Source organism: Cottoperca gobio, chromosome 20 (assembly GCF_900634415.1).
Source record: "Cottoperca gobio chromosome 20, fCotGob3.1, whole genome shotgun sequence".
Lineage (NCBI taxonomy): Eukaryota > Metazoa > Chordata > Actinopteri > Perciformes > Bovichtidae > Cottoperca > Cottoperca gobio.
The window spans coordinates 2,237,544-2,251,806 of NC_041374.1; the positions used below are offsets into that span (position 1 = coordinate 2,237,544).

The 14,263-nt window shown below is 45.6% G+C and overlaps 3 protein-coding genes across 4 annotated transcripts; 2 read left to right on the plus strand and 1 right to left on the minus strand.

Moving 5' to 3' along the window:
• Window positions 1–765: 765 nt before the first annotated feature.
• On the minus strand, window positions 766–3,361 carry rpl21 (ribosomal protein L21). The gene is made up of 6 exons (XM_029457439.1): window positions 3,281–3,361; window positions 2,448–2,526; window positions 2,255–2,316; window positions 1,881–1,993; window positions 1,094–1,244; window positions 766–888 (listed from the first exon to the last, which is right to left on the minus strand). Exons 2-6 carry the CDS (start codon window positions 2,512–2,514, stop codon window positions 799–801), a joined length of 483 nt encoding a protein of 160 aa, XP_029313299.1. The 5' UTR covers window positions 2,515–2,526; window positions 3,281–3,361; the 3' UTR covers window positions 766–798.
• A 324-nt stretch (window positions 3,362–3,685) lies between these two features.
• Window positions 3,686–8,543, plus strand: usp12a (ubiquitin specific peptidase 12a). The gene is made up of 9 exons (XM_029457436.1): window positions 3,686–4,034; window positions 4,943–5,023; window positions 5,110–5,323; window positions 5,515–5,750; window positions 6,111–6,187; window positions 6,441–6,524; window positions 6,618–6,815; window positions 7,513–7,591; window positions 7,679–8,543. The coding sequence occupies exons 1-9, from the start codon at window positions 3,987–3,989 to the stop codon at window positions 7,778–7,780; spliced, it is 1,119 nt and encodes a 372-aa protein (XP_029313296.1). The 5' UTR covers window positions 3,686–3,986; the 3' UTR covers window positions 7,781–8,543.
• A 145-nt stretch (window positions 8,544–8,688) lies between these two features.
• gpr12 (G protein-coupled receptor 12) lies at window positions 8,689–12,815 on the plus strand. Of its 2 annotated transcripts, none has more exons than XM_029457437.1 (2): window positions 8,689–9,526; window positions 10,348–12,815. In XM_029457437.1, exon 2 carries the CDS (start codon window positions 10,360–10,362, stop codon window positions 11,383–11,385), a length of 1,026 nt encoding a protein of 341 aa, XP_029313297.1. In that variant the 5' UTR covers window positions 8,689–9,526; window positions 10,348–10,359; the 3' UTR covers window positions 11,386–12,815. The 2 variants fall into 2 exon arrangements, with proteins under 2 accessions (XP_029313297.1, XP_029313298.1); XM_029457438.1 differs by lacking the exon at window positions 8,689–9,526 and adding an exon at window positions 9,639–9,699.
• The last annotated feature ends 1,448 nt before the right edge of the window (window positions 12,816–14,263 follow it).

A 14,263-nucleotide genomic window follows, 5' to 3' on the forward strand; every position in this document is an offset into this window, starting at 1 on the left:
TATCCTGGTGCACACCGCCCCCTGCTGTGCAAACACATCTTAATGTTTTATAGCTGCAACATCTGATTTCATTTCAGGCTGATGTGTGGCGTCTTGGAAACTTCAGAATCTCCAAGAATTCAATATTATGCTAAGACAGCCCAAGTTTGTAATGACTGCCCACTGGCAGGGGGGGGGGGGGGGGGGGTTGAGGAAGTCAGACTGCAAATGATGTTTGCTGGAACAAAAGCAAGTTGTTACAGATTCAACAGATCATGGTTTGTATGTACCCCAACTCATCAGCTGTGTGTTTATTTCACTTGGACTCTTGAACGCACGTCCCAAAGAACATTAACTGACATATTCAAGTGTCAACCAGCCATCACACACACACACACACACACACCCTGAATGGAGTTCAGCCAGATTGTATTACTAACAGCTGACCTGGTAGATACTTGCATCTTAATACATTTTGACTCCTGGGTCGAGGTCAAATATATCTTCCACGTTTAAGTTTTAATCGACTCCCAAATCTTCATTTAAATGCCCGGTGGTTACTTAATGCTGCTTATAGAACAAAATGAATTCTATATACACTAAATGCTACGGGAGTTTTGTCTGAGATGTGTCGTTGGTCAACTTTGATTTTGACACGTACCCAGAGCAGGTTTTCAAAGTTTAGGAATCAGATGTAAACAGATGCTTGTGAATGTATCAAAGGAGGAGAGCCATCACAACACATTAACATAATTAAACTGAACAGACGACAACATGACGAGCAGCGTGTGTACAAATAGCTTTTATTTTGTGAGCACTTTATGCCATGAACTCGTAGGGGATGGGCTCCAGCAGCTGGGGCTCGTTTTTCTTGGTGCTGACGAAGTGAGCATCACGGGGAGGAGCGGGCTGTGAAGAGGAGTTTATGATTAAAATAAAATGCATTATAATGGAACAAAGATTATTACGGCTGCAATTACAGGTACGTAACTATTTACCACATAATTTAAAATATACATTGGGACTTCTTTCACATTAAATGTTGCACTAAAAGGTGAATGACTTCCTTCATAAAATCAAAATATTTAATATCGCTGAGAAACTCGCCACATACCTGTCTCTTCAGTTCCACCCAGCTACCCTTCTGCTTGGCCTCCATCTTCTTTCCCTCGTTGGCTTTGACACGCTGCAGGAAGCTGTCCCTGCTCTTTGAGTGCTTCACATGCTCAATGCGCACGTTAATCCTCTTGGCCAGGATCCTTCCCCTGTGAGAGCCAAAAACAAAAGTTCATATCAAACACATAAACCAAAACCACTCGACACGTTGAGCTTCTTGACTGGCTCAAAAAAGAGTAACGCCGTTTCAATATTTGCATTCCTGTCTCCTCAATACAGCCCCCGGTCAAACCGGAGTTTGAATGGGGTGTTTAAGGATGTAATACTTTTCCCCATGTGAATGACCACTGAGGACATGAACAATCCAGGTGGCAAAGTGAAGATGGGGGGGGTCACGTCCCTCTTCAGTTCTAGAAGAGTATGAGCAAGTACACACCAAAGATTGAAGCCAGGATTTACCAGTGACCGATTTCCTGACCACAACCAGTTTCGTGAATCGAGGTTTACCCGCTACTCTCGACCTTTAAAGGATCGTTAAGAGGCGTGCACGCAAACATTTTCTGTCATGGGACATCGATCAAAGACTCAAGAGCCGGCATGACGATGCCACCACCGGTAACTGGATGCACAACAGAACTGTAATCCTCTAACCTTCCTGTGTGCACTTTTTAAAAACTATTTATTTTTTAGTTTGAAGGAGTTTTAAGCGCTTTGGTGTGTGCCGGCTCAACGTTACATCAGCCTTACATGATCAGACATCAAAATAAACGCCACTTCCTACTTACTTGACCTGCTTGTTGACAATAATGCCGACAGCATGTTGGGTTACGTTGTAGACACGTCCTGTCTTGCCATGGTAGCACTTGTGAGGCATTCCCTTCTGAATGGTACCTGTGCCCTGAAAAGAAACAACATGTAACAATTTATTATTCAGCAACAACCAAGTCAACTTGTTAGCAATAAGTCTCCACAGCATTGAAACAATAAGAGTTTTAAAAGTACGATAATGGACAACGTCTGCATAAGATTTTAATTTCTAATATCTAATTATTGTCTTTATGAAGTGTGGACTACAATAACTTCTTCCCTGTATCCTCTGCATGTTTACCAAGTAGTAAATGTGTAGTTTAACTAAGTACAAGAATACAAGACACATTACCTTGATGTCAACGATGTCTCCTTTCTTGTAGATGCGCATGTATGTGGACAGGGGAATTGGGCCTGCGAAGAAAATGCAACCATAAAATACATGTTTTGCGCAGATTTGACAGTTTCTAAAAGCCTAATTTCCTAATCCTACACAGCATTAAAACGTGGAAGGTGCTCAATAAAGCTTTTAGATGTGTACTCACCATGTTTGCGGAATTGCCGGCTGAACATGTACCGGGTCCCCCTCCTCTTGCCTCTGGTGTTCGTCATGATGCCTGATTACTGTGAAGAAATGCACTTCAGTTAGTCATTGAAGAGCCATTTTCTTTCAATGTAAACATTATGCATCTGTCTAACAGATGCAAACTGCCTTTTAATTAAGTCTAATCAGGAATAAATAAATAAATCTTTTTTAAATGGGAAATATCAAAAAGCACGAGATGACTGCAGTGATAAGTCACAAAGTTAGCAGCCACACATGCTAATAGCTCATTGTGTCGAAACAGCTGAGCAAAGTGAATGACAACAAAAAGAAACTAGTATATCCCTATCACATGTCCATACGGGAGATTTATTGATAACATTTAAAACACAATATAGCAAAGCTGCTAATTACAACCAAGTATGAGAAGATAAGCTAATGCTAATGCTAGCAACAAAACACGCCAAGCACAGGCAACACCGTAAGGTTATCTTCCAGTCACGTCATGTTAAAAACGGCCGAATAAGCACCTCAAAAGCAGCTTTAAGGCTGTTTTACAGGTGGTGCAACAGCTGTTTTACAGGTGGTGCAACAGGATCAGTGGAAAACACCGTCTCTGCTAAACGTTTCGCTGCCTGCCAGGCCCGCATGGGAAGCCACGCTGCTCGTCCGGCTCACATTCAACGGATAAAAAGCACTTAATGTGACGCTTTTCAGGCTTTGCTCACCCACTGAGGTGTAAAGGGAAAGCTTTGGTGCATATATGAATGTAATTGTGTACGAATTATTTGATAATAAAGAAGAAAATAACGTTTATCACGGAGAGGAGCTTACCCCCGGTCTCTACAAGATGGCGGGTACGGCGGAAAGAGAGAAAACAAGACCCCAAACTCCTCCTTGTGAAATACAATCGAGGCAGGCTGAGATACTGCCTGATCCAAATGAATATGAAGATGACTGGTGAGCAGACCCAGAGTCAGTTCAATCACGTAATGTAATAGAAATGTAAGTGCCGAACTGGTCCTGGATAAGCTGTTATCTATAACGTTTCTGTGATTTTAGAGTTTACTGCTAATCTCTATCTAAGTGACGATACATTTAAAATATATGACAGTGGATCATAAAATACAATTATTTTATTTTTAATATGTTTCTTATAACAGTTGTACTTTGTACGTTGGTGCAACTGTTATTCGCAACACGATGATACGCATGCGCACAACTTCAGCAAGGCTAACCTTTAATATTTTTGATGATAGTTACTTTATCAAGGGTTTTAACATTATATAACATAGCTTCGATAACTTAGCTTTTATTAAAAGGCTAAGAGTGTCTGAATTTGTAAACATTCATTGCCCAAATCGAAGAGATCCGCTTTACCAGCCGTCCTTAAGCGAAGACGGAAATAACTAGCAGCGAATGCTCTTGTTTTCTTGAGCTTGTTCGTCGCGAGCTCAGCAGTATCGCCAGCCTTCTCTCACGAGGGGAGCCAGCCCAGTCTTGTCAGCGCGCGGTGGTGGTTGAAGATGGCGCTAGCCGAATGGAAATCCTAATGACAGTCTCCAAATTTGCCTCTTTTTGTACCATGGTGAGTTCACGGCAGTCTCGTACTGACATTAGTCAGACCACAGAGTGACACGGAAACCGTGGCTGCGCTTTTATCCGCGTTTAAACCGTGTGGTTATAAATGAAAGCAGTTCATTCTGCTGTCTGCTAGCCAAGCAGTTTTCCGACCATAGCAAAGCAAGCAGCCACCCACTGCATTCTCCGATCTGGTGTTTTTGGCTAATGGCAGCCACCTTACATGGGCTTTATTGTTGACTTTTATTTCAACGCATAAACTTGACAACTTATTTGGTTAATTTAGACCACAGCCTCTTTGAGCACGGTGACATTGCACCTGCTGCAGCTGGGATTCACAGCTAGTTAGCTAACGTGAAGGTAACTAGCGTTAAAGCTACACCAGTCTTGCATCTTGCCAACAACTGGAAAACAGCTGGATAATGGGTGTCTTCAGACTGGGAGACCGTTAATCTGCAGTGTTTGTAGGGAAACTATGGGAAATAAAGCTAAAATGTTCGCGTTGGCCTTTACTACCAGACATTATCAACGCAGGCAATGACGACATAGTTTAGCTGCGCAGTTGTGGACCCGCTCCCATGGTCCATGTCCACACTGCAGTTTGTTGCTGTCCACATATTGCATCGTACTCTGTTAACCCTTACCAAGTCATACAGACAAACAATCACCGGGTCCAGTTCTAACTTCATAAACATCTGCGTTTATTTATCTGAGCATGTCATTTGGTAGTTTTACATTTAAACCCTTTTTTGGACAGCTGTAATGCAATGAGTGGTAGTGGTTAGTACACATTAGTTTAGTATTAGTAGTGGCCTTGGTGTTTTTTTTTTTAATTGTTCTGTTCACAATAATAGCTACACCTTTTAAAAATGATGTCTTGTTTTTATGAAAATAAGTCGCTTTGTTTATTTACAGGGCGCCAATGCCTCGGCTCTGGAGAAAGAGATTGGATCTGAACAGTTTCCGGTCAATGAGCACTACTTTGGCCTGGTCAATGTAAGTGAATTATGCACTGTGTCAGTGTTTTATGCATCTGAGTGATACTCACACTGATTCGACTGCATTCCAAATGTGATTTTTAGTTTGGAAACACCTGCTACTGCAACTCGGTGCTGCAGGCTCTGTACTTCTGCCGACCGTTTCGGGAGAAGATCTTGGCGTACCGCAGTCAGCCTCGACGGAAGGAGAACCTGCTCACCTGCCTGGCTGACCTGTTTCACAGTATTGCCAACCAGAAGAGGAAAGTGGGCGTCATCCCTCCCAAGAAGTTCATCACACGGCTTCGCAAAGAGAATGGTGAGAGGAAACTGATGAAGGGAGATTAGTGTGATCACATCACTTAAAAACGGCTTTAAAATTCCTTATCCTTTCGTTTCCTCTTGTTCGCTGGTGACCCCTGCAGAGCTTAAACATCAGAAGACCCTGAAGTACCTGCTGAACATGTAGAATAGCTGAACTATAATGTCTCTCTGCACTTTCTTCCTCAGAGCTGTTCGATAATTACATGCAGCAGGATGCCCACGAGTTCCTGAACTACCTGCTCAACACCATTGCAGATCTGCTTCAGGAGGAGAGGAAGCAGGACAAGACCAATGGTCGCCTTGCCAACGGCACGTTGGACTCTCAGAACAACAACAGCAATGCCACGCCCGCTCCCACCTGGGTCCACGAGATCTTCCAAGGTACCCTGACCAACGAGACACGCTGCCTCACCTGTGAAACGGTAAGATGCCTCACTGCTGTTTACATACGAGGGTAAAGTTTAAGTGACTTACACCAAAGATCTTTTAGTGTGTGTCACCAGAGTCTTGTTTGAACATGTTTCCAGTTGCAGATCTCAGGGATTATGAAACGTACAGCGATGAGTCTTCTTTGCACAATGTTTGAGAGAAGCTTAAGTTGTTTTGTACTTTAGTCCGTGTAAGTGCAAACAATGTTCTAGGTAAATACAATAGAATTTCATTGTTATGAATATATGGCTACAGTCCTATGTTATTATATTCCAAACTGACGAGGTTCACACTTCTGTAGTGTTTGAGTTTAGTGTCTTTTTGCTTATTTTGTTGTCCTTTTTTCTCCTCAGATAAGCAGCAAAGACGAGGACTTTCTGGACCTTTCTGTGGATGTAGAACAGAATACCTCCATCACACACTGCCTCAGGTAAATGACCAGCATGTAGGAGCAGAGCTGAGCAGTTGATTGGCAGAAAACTATTATCATGCTTAACAGAAAAGTGATTTTCGTGCAAAACATTTGATGGGTCCAGCGTCTTTTCTTCGTCTAACATTATAATAAGCAGAATTTCTTTGGGGTTTGTTGGTTAGACGATGCATCGTTTTGAAATAAAATCATTAATTTGTAGACGTGGACTTCAGATTGAACGTTGACTAACTCTCTCTTTGTGACGCTTCAGAGGTTTCAGTAACACAGAGACGCTGTGCAGTGAGTACAAGTACTACTGTGAAGAATGTAGAAGCAAGCAGGAGGCTCACAAGAGGTAGTGTGCAGGTTGATTCTTAACGTGTGCTTATTAGTGTTAATGTATTCGGGTATTCCGATATCGTGCCTGACTCTGATATTTGTGGCGCAGGATGCGTGTTAAGAAGCTGCCGATGATCTTGGCTCTGCACCTGAAGCGCTTTAAGTACATGGAGCAGCTGCAGCGCTACACCAAGCTGTCCTATCGCGTCGTCTTCCCCCTGGAGCTCCGCCTCTTCAACACCTCCGGGGACGCCACCAATCCTGAGAGGCTCTACGACTTGGTCGCCGTGGTGGTGCATTGTGGGAGGTGTGTAGGTGATCGCACAGCCACAGTACAACACCTTTTTTTATAACTGTTTCCTCAGCAACCCAGAGACGGGCAGACAGATCGTTGTTCTAATAATAAAATGCATTTGAACCCGTTGCCACAATAATAAAGGTCGATCAGAATCACATCCAGCAGGAGAACACACGGGCTTTGTTAGCTCTGCTCTTCCTCAGCACCGGTTTGGACCCAGTGTGAGTGGGCGTTTGTCTGGCTGTGTTTTATAAAAGGTGTTTCCCTGCTTTTCACACAGTGCATGCCGAAACACACTCCAGCCCCTCATGTCTCTGAATATAAATCATTTATTAAAGGAAGCGTATTCATTTACAAAGTGTGTTTGCACGAGAGTCGGGAGTCTGAATCTTCTCTTGAGCTTCACTCCCACCTCAGCTCCCTCAGACGGGTTATTCTCAGAGCAGGGAGACGTATCATGGAATTGATGTCATGATTTTAGGCCTCATGTCATCTGGGATTTCAGCAATTTTGTAACTAATCGGCTCTGGGGGAAATGCCATGATGTTGCTTAAATGCCACATACACCCACGCAGTAATAGCAAGGTCAGAGTAATCAGGCAAAACAAGTGGAAACGCCTGTGTGGGTGTACGGGGCCTTTTTAAAGTGTGAGTAATGTGATCATAGAGGGGAAGCAGACTAATACTGTGTTCCTTTTCTTTTCAGTGGTCCAAACAGGGGCCACTACATTGCCATTGTGAAAAGTCATGACTTCTGGTTGCTGTTTGATGATGATATTGTGGAGGTAAGGGAGTTCATTAGAATATATGTTTAAGTATTTCACAGTACATTTCTGTTTCTAACCCGGCAGCATGTCATCTTTCTGTTGTAGAAAATTGATGCGCAGGCCATAGAAGAATTCTACGGTCTCACTTCTGAAATCTCCAAGAACTCCGAGTCTGGCTACATCCTCTTTTATCAGTCCAGGGACTAAATGTGGAGCCGAGCGTTTCGCCTCAGAAACACGGGGAAATGCTCTGTTCCATTTTTTTGTGGGGAGCAGCTGACCATAAACGCACCTCAGCAGCCCTCGTGGTGTCACACCTGCCTGCTCAGCTGTATTTCATACTTGTGCTTTTACGCGCTCTGCGCTGCAGCTCAGCCGTGGAAGTTCTACCTGCTTACCAGCTGTAGCTCCTTGCCCCCCCATGTCCTTCTTCCTCCCCTCATCCCCTTTACTCTGACTGGACGCTGCTGCCGGGACAACGAGACGATAATGAATGAAAACTGTGTCAAGATTGTTTTTAAAAAGCCGTCGAATGAGGGTTGTACAGATATTGGTTGGTCATATGAGTGGCGTATTAGGTTTTTCCTTGGGTGTGGGGTTGAATGGGTATTTAATAATTCATATGATGTAACATCGGCCTGGTGTCTTCACCCCCCCACACTGTTATTATGCACTGGGATTGAAGAGTGGATCATGCTTTTGATCATGGATATAAAGGAGGATGGGTGGGGGGAGCACACTGGGTCGTGTATTTCTACAGTGTACAGAATGGTATTTGTATAAATATTAAAAGAAGATAATATTATTGGAAATTGTTAGACCTTGAAAAGATGTATTAACACTATGGTGCACTTTTGATACCGTTTTGTAGGTGTTGGCGAGTTTAATGTGAGGGTTTGCTTGAAAAGGCCTGTTGTAAAGCGATAATTTTCTGTTTTAAAGAAAAAGAAATAAAGCCAGTAAGATTGAAGAGTGCTCGTTTCTGTGTCCTACAGGTGCGCACTGATGACTCATAGGAGCTCAGCATCGCCCCATAGCGGTGATACCTGGTAGCCCTGCTCCCCCTGCAACAGGAGCTATTTTTAATCCATTCAGACCCAAATGGCAGGTGCGTTTGGAAAAACGCAAACAGACGATTTAATGCTTGGTCAGCGATCACATACACGCACATCAACATGTCACCCATCAGCAGAGGTGTCTCTTAGGCAGTGCTGCAAGGATGGAGAGATGAGGCAGAGAAGATGGAGGACAGGGGAGAGGGAGGGGAGGAGGTTGGTGTGACACACATCAGGGTTGCTGTTAATAGCACACAGAGGACCAGAATAGCAGCGCGTCGCAGGAGGAAAGCTGCATCCTGCATCTTCATATCTTAAACTCAGGCACAAAACAATCACTGAAACTAACAGCTCAACACTTTGCATTGTGCAGTTTGTTCAGGTGAGCCGACACGAGCTTTATTGGGTGAGACAAGTGTTGCAACATATAGTCATGGTGTTGAAAGAAAGCATGTTACAATAAGTGACTGCAGGCATGTGCAACATATAGATTCCGGGACACACACCTGTGTTTGTCCTTGAGACAGCGCGGACCAGACACTTCAACTGAGTTCAACCGGTCTCTTGGTCTGGCACATTTGGGACTCCTCCTCTCCTCCCCATATCCTCACCTCCCCTCCTCTCCTCCCCTCATCTCTCCTCACCTCCTCCCCTTCCGCCGCTGCTCCTCTCGCTGCTGCACAGCCGCAGTACACGGCGACGCGCCGTTAACGGCAGAGCCGCTCCGCGCTCTTTTCTTCTTCTCCCATCATCCTCGCTTTCAGGCAGAGAGGACCAGCATCTCCCTCCCCGAGCTGCGTGTCTGTCCACTGGTGCTGCACCATCCCTATCAGTAACATGGAAATACAAGGCTGTGCTTCTTCCAACTAGACGGGACGTCTCACCTCACAGAGTCAAGGTGAGTTTGGGCAAAATGGGATTATTGAGCATCTTCGACATGCATGAAAAAAATGCAGCCTTTTTTTTTTCTTTCTCTGGCATCCTCCTGCTGACGGGGGGGCAGCCGCTGTGTTCCTCTCATGCAAGGTGCAGAGAGGGTAAAGCAGCACCATATGGCCACCAGTGTGAGATGTATGTATGGCGGTACAGGCTATAGTTCCATGCAAGTGCGATATCTTCTGTTATGGAAAGCGGCACTTCTCTCCCTCTCTGACAGCGTCGTGAATCATCACCGGTTCCGGTGGAGGGTTATCAATATGTATTGGAGAAATGTGGCCTGAAACTTGCTGCAAAGCCTGCTTTGGTCTTACATTATACTTTTATATCATCTCCCTAGTTATTATATTAATAAATAAAGCTCTTCACCTGTGGTGTAACAGTCAAAAGAAAGATACCTGTTAACTGTCTGGACTCTTAAATGTACATTTCTATAGCTGTGTTATGTTTAGAAGACACTTTCTTTGTGGTTTCTTCTACTTCTCCTGCATATGTATGCGTGCATAGGCCTGTACCAGACATAATCTTAAACAGTTCATGTTGTGGATATAATAACTGGTGTCTTAAAACAACACAAACGCATGCAGTGGCATGCACAGAGGTGGGGCGGGGGCAGAAGGGTAACAGTCCCCAATGTTCTTTGTCTTTACAATTTGTAAAGCTAAAAAGATTAAACAAAAAACAGACATTATCGCCTGTTTATGATCCTCCTTGTCTCTGCTGGGTTAGACCTTTTGTATTTAATTCTGATATAACATTGTGTTTGCTTGTGTCAATTTTCAGACGGGGGGTACAATGAGTGAAGAGCCAGCGGTCACCTCCAGCTGGTTGACCCCTGATCCCACGGCGTGGGCCAGCGGAGGCGGAGGACCGATAGACAACAGCACCAGCCTGGGGACGTTTCCAGCGGACTCCCTCCCGCCCAGCCAGCTGCCCCTGCTGGTCAACCCCTGGGACATCGTGCTGTGCTCTTCAGGGACTCTGATAGCCTGTGAGAATGCCCTGGTGGTGCTGGTGATCTGGCAGAACCCGTCGCTCAGAGCTCCCATGTTCCTACTGATTGGCAGCCTGGCGCTGGCCGACCTACTAGCCGGCCTGGGCCTGGTGCTTCACTTCACCTGTGCCTACTTGCTTCAATCCGACTCGGCCCAGTTGCTGACCGTGGGCCTGGTGGTGGCCTCCTTTTCCGCCTCTGTCTTCAGTCTACTGGCCATCACTATTGACCGCTACCTGTCGCTGTACTATGCCCTCACCTACAACTCCGAGCGGACAGCGGCCTTCACCTACACCATGCTCGTGCTGCTGTGGGGCCTGTCCCTGTGTCTGGGCCTGCTGCCGGTCACAGGGGTCAACTGCCTGGCAGAGGAGGCTACATGCAGCGTGGTGCGGCCACTCACAAAGAACAACATCGCCGTGCTGTCCGTCTCCTTCCTGCTGCTCTTCGGCCTCATGCTGCAACTATATGTTCAGATCTGCAAGATTGTGATGCGCCACGCTCACCAGATCGCCCTCCAGCACCACTTCCTGGCCGCCTCGCCCCACTACGTCACAACGCGGAAGGGCGTGTCCACGCTGGCCATCATCCTGGGTACCTTTGCTGCCTGCTGGATGCCATTCACTGTCTACTCTCTCATTGCCGACTACACCTACCCTCCACTCTACACCTACGCCACGCTGGTGCCTGCCACCTACAACTCCGTCATCAACCCGGTCATCTACGCCTTCAGGAACCAGGAGATCCAGAAGGCGCTGTGGCTGGTGTGCTGCGGCTGTGTGCCTGCCAGCGTGGCTCAGCGTGCTCGGACCCCTAGTGCTGTCTGACCAAACAGACCCAGGTGGGAAGAGAGAGGCGCCCTGAGTCAGCTCTGCTCCTCACTGGATCTGTCTGGTGTCAGAGAGAGCAGGGGGGGTCAGGGGAAGTGGCAGAGGGCTGTGTCTTCAGTTCTGGCTGGAGAAGTTATTGGCAGAGGCAGATTTGTTAGTTATCCACAGCCCACCTGGATGGATGCCGTTTTTTTCTTTGTTGCACTCACCATAACGCAAGGTGTCTCACTGTCTTCCCCAGTAAAGGCGGCCACTGCGTGGGCAGCATCCCGCCCCCTCCCTTTCAACCCGCGCCACGCCCTTCCTCTATTCTGCAGAGCGCGCTGAGTACATCACATGTTTTTACAGGCAGCAGCTGTATATACAATGTGCATATAGTTAACAGCACTGGAGCTTTGGTTGACACGTGCTTGGTTTTCTTCAAATAGGGAGGGATTGTTAGTTTGCACCCCTGTGCGTGCGTGCGTGCGTGCGTAAAAGCGCACGGCATATTTATTTAGGCAGTCTTTGCAGTGAGGAGAGGAGAGAGCAACCGCGGTTGACTACGCACGCAGGCATTTCCACATACAGCCCGTCTGGAGCAGCTTGCCGGCTCTCTGCTGCTGCACTTTGGACGTGCGTCGAAAGCTAAACAGCCGCGGAGAGCTAAAAATAGTCCCGGCCGCTCTCTGATCCGCGCCCTGCGTCCTCCACAGACACCGAGAAAGAAATCAAGCCGCTTCTTCTCCTCCTCCTCCTCACCTCTCCACATGTATCAGTCTTCTTTTCTCCCAGGTTTGTGCGTGAATGTGTGTTAGTTCATTAGACAAAGCCCCAGGAGATTCCAGCATTGACCCATCCTCCATTTATTTTTAAATCACTAACGGAGGCAGCAAACCCAATTTAAACCTGTCGGATTATGTCCCTCCTGTTTCACCTTTTGAATGGAGAATGATTTTGACTTTTTGAATGTCTGTTATTATAATTTTACTAAGAAAACCCGAAAATTAGAATTTTGAAGGTCGTTTTTAAACAAATATCAAATGTGTTAGAGGAATCCTATGGGATAGTAAATGAACATGCTTATGATCAGATCAATACAAACCTGTAGCCAAAGCGATTTTTGTGTGGGAATCTGCTCATATATTTCCATTTATTTGATATTTGTGACTTTGAAAGAACTAGACTTCAGTGGAATGTGCATATAACAAGCACACATGCCTTTCCCCCCCTCCTGAGTTCAGGGTGGTAGGTCACATGGGCCACTGCCAGCCATGTGTCACTGTTCCCTGATGTCATCATGACCCTAATAGTTGTTTATGTACACAGTGTACCTCACATGTATCACATTGAATGAGCTACAATCATCACTTGATGATAACAAGAGTTGCACCCTTTTTGAAAAATGTGGAATTAAAAACGATGTTTTTGTTGTGTAGTGCGGCGTATACGTTTGAAGTTCAGAGGCTCTGCTTTTCTCATGAGTTCATCTACGTGTGATTCAATGGAAGCGGAAGTCACAACACCTACCAGCTGCTCTGAGTCAGTCCTCCATTTCTTTTTTTTGAGTCTCAATTAGTTTGCAAATCCGACCGACGTGCAGACAAATTCCTCATTCCTTCATATCTTGTCAGCAATAACTAACCTTTGAATGGTAGTTATTTATTTTGTTTAGATGTGAAGCAATACTCAGACAGCAATAACATCCACGTCTCACCATGACTTCTTCAATATGAAGTACCATAATGGCCGCTCAGGTAGAGATGTGTTGTAGTGAATGGGCTCAGAGCTACAAGTGATGCTTCAGTGACACATCTTCAAAGAGGTGGCAGTATAATCACTTCTGGGCGGGCCGAGATCAAACGACTCATTCGTCACGGTGACACCACTGTCTCATTCCTTCTCTAATGATTTGAGGGTTGTAAACTCAAGCGTCAGTGCGTGATTGTGTTTTTGTGCATACTATATGAGTTGCATGGCCTCTGGTTGTGTGTGTGTGTGTGTGTGTGTGTGTGTGTGTGTGTGTGTGTTTGTGATCCAGCAGCTCAGCAGACCATAATCTGTCTCTTTGTGAGAGGGGGTGAAGCAGGTCTGAGGAATATAACTTCCTGTTGACCCCCTGACCTTAGAGGATAATGCTGCCAGTCTTCCTGTCAACTCTGAGAGAAGTGGCCTCGTTACGTGTGTGTAGAGCGTCGGGGACGTGGAAGCTCCGGCAGGTCAAGCCAAAGTGAAAGAGACTCTGAACGAAGAGATCCTCGTCCTGCTGTGTGTTTTCTGTCTCTTCTATATCACCAACTACTTTAAATCTAGTCTGGCCGAGGCAGACGTCCGCTAAGTGACCTCTGAATGATCCTATGAGCTAAAAATGGTCACGTCCAAATACAAAGATAATGCTTCCTCTGTCCTTCCTCGCTGCCTCCCCTCTCAGCGAGCCTGATGAGGCGTTTGAGGAGTTTCCAATTTATCTTTTTGGCCTTAAATCAGGTGCTAAGGGGGGGGAGGGGGGGGGGGGTAAGGATAGCAGATGAATAGCATTTCTGAGCATTGGAACGTAGACTTGTGAACCGTGTCAGACTAAATCCTGGCACATCACAAACCATCACAAAGTCTTATTCCTTTACCTTTGGAGAAAACTCTATTTTGTTATATTCATTGAAAAAAGTTCTATTTTTTTCCACTTTATTATTCTGGCCTGAATTCTTCCAGATTCCAACGTTGTACGATATAACGGCGCTGTAAAGCCTCTTTTTCTGAATGTAGTAATAATGGAATTGTTTAACTGATATCCTCCTCTTGATTTGTTTCTGTACATACGGCATGCTGAGGAAGAGGAGGAGGAGGAGGAGGGGGGGCTTTATACCACCGTGCATGGTGCTACCGAAGCAAGTCAAGA

Bases quoted from the DNA above. Each gene is read 5' to 3' on its own strand.
- rpl21 (XM_029457439.1), bottom strand. From the start codon at position 2,514: ATGACGAACACCAGAGGCAAGAGGAGGGGGACCCGGTACATGTTCAGC. The intron at 1,245-1,880 runs GTAAGTAGGAAG...TGGCTCTCACAG, and splicing joins ATTGTCAACAAGCAGGTCAA to GGGAAGGATCCTGGCCAAGA. The intron at 889-1,093 runs GTATGTGGCGAG...TCCTCTTCACAG, and splicing joins GGGTGGAACTGAAGAGACAG to CCCGCTCCTCCCCGTGATGC.
- gpr12 (XM_029457437.1), top strand. From the start codon at position 10,360: ATGAGTGAAGAGCCAGCGGTCACCTCCAGCTGGTTGACCCCTGATCCC.
- usp12a (XM_029457436.1), top strand. From the start codon at position 3,987: ATGGAAATCCTAATGACAGTCTCCAAATTTGCCTCTTTTTGTACCATG. The intron at 5,751-6,110 runs GTAAGATGCCTC...TTTTCTCCTCAG, and splicing joins GCTGCCTCACCTGTGAAACG to ATAAGCAGCAAAGACGAGGA. The intron at 7,592-7,678 runs GTAAGGGAGTTC...TTTCTGTTGTAG, and splicing joins TTGATGATGATATTGTGGAG to AAAATTGATGCGCAGGCCAT.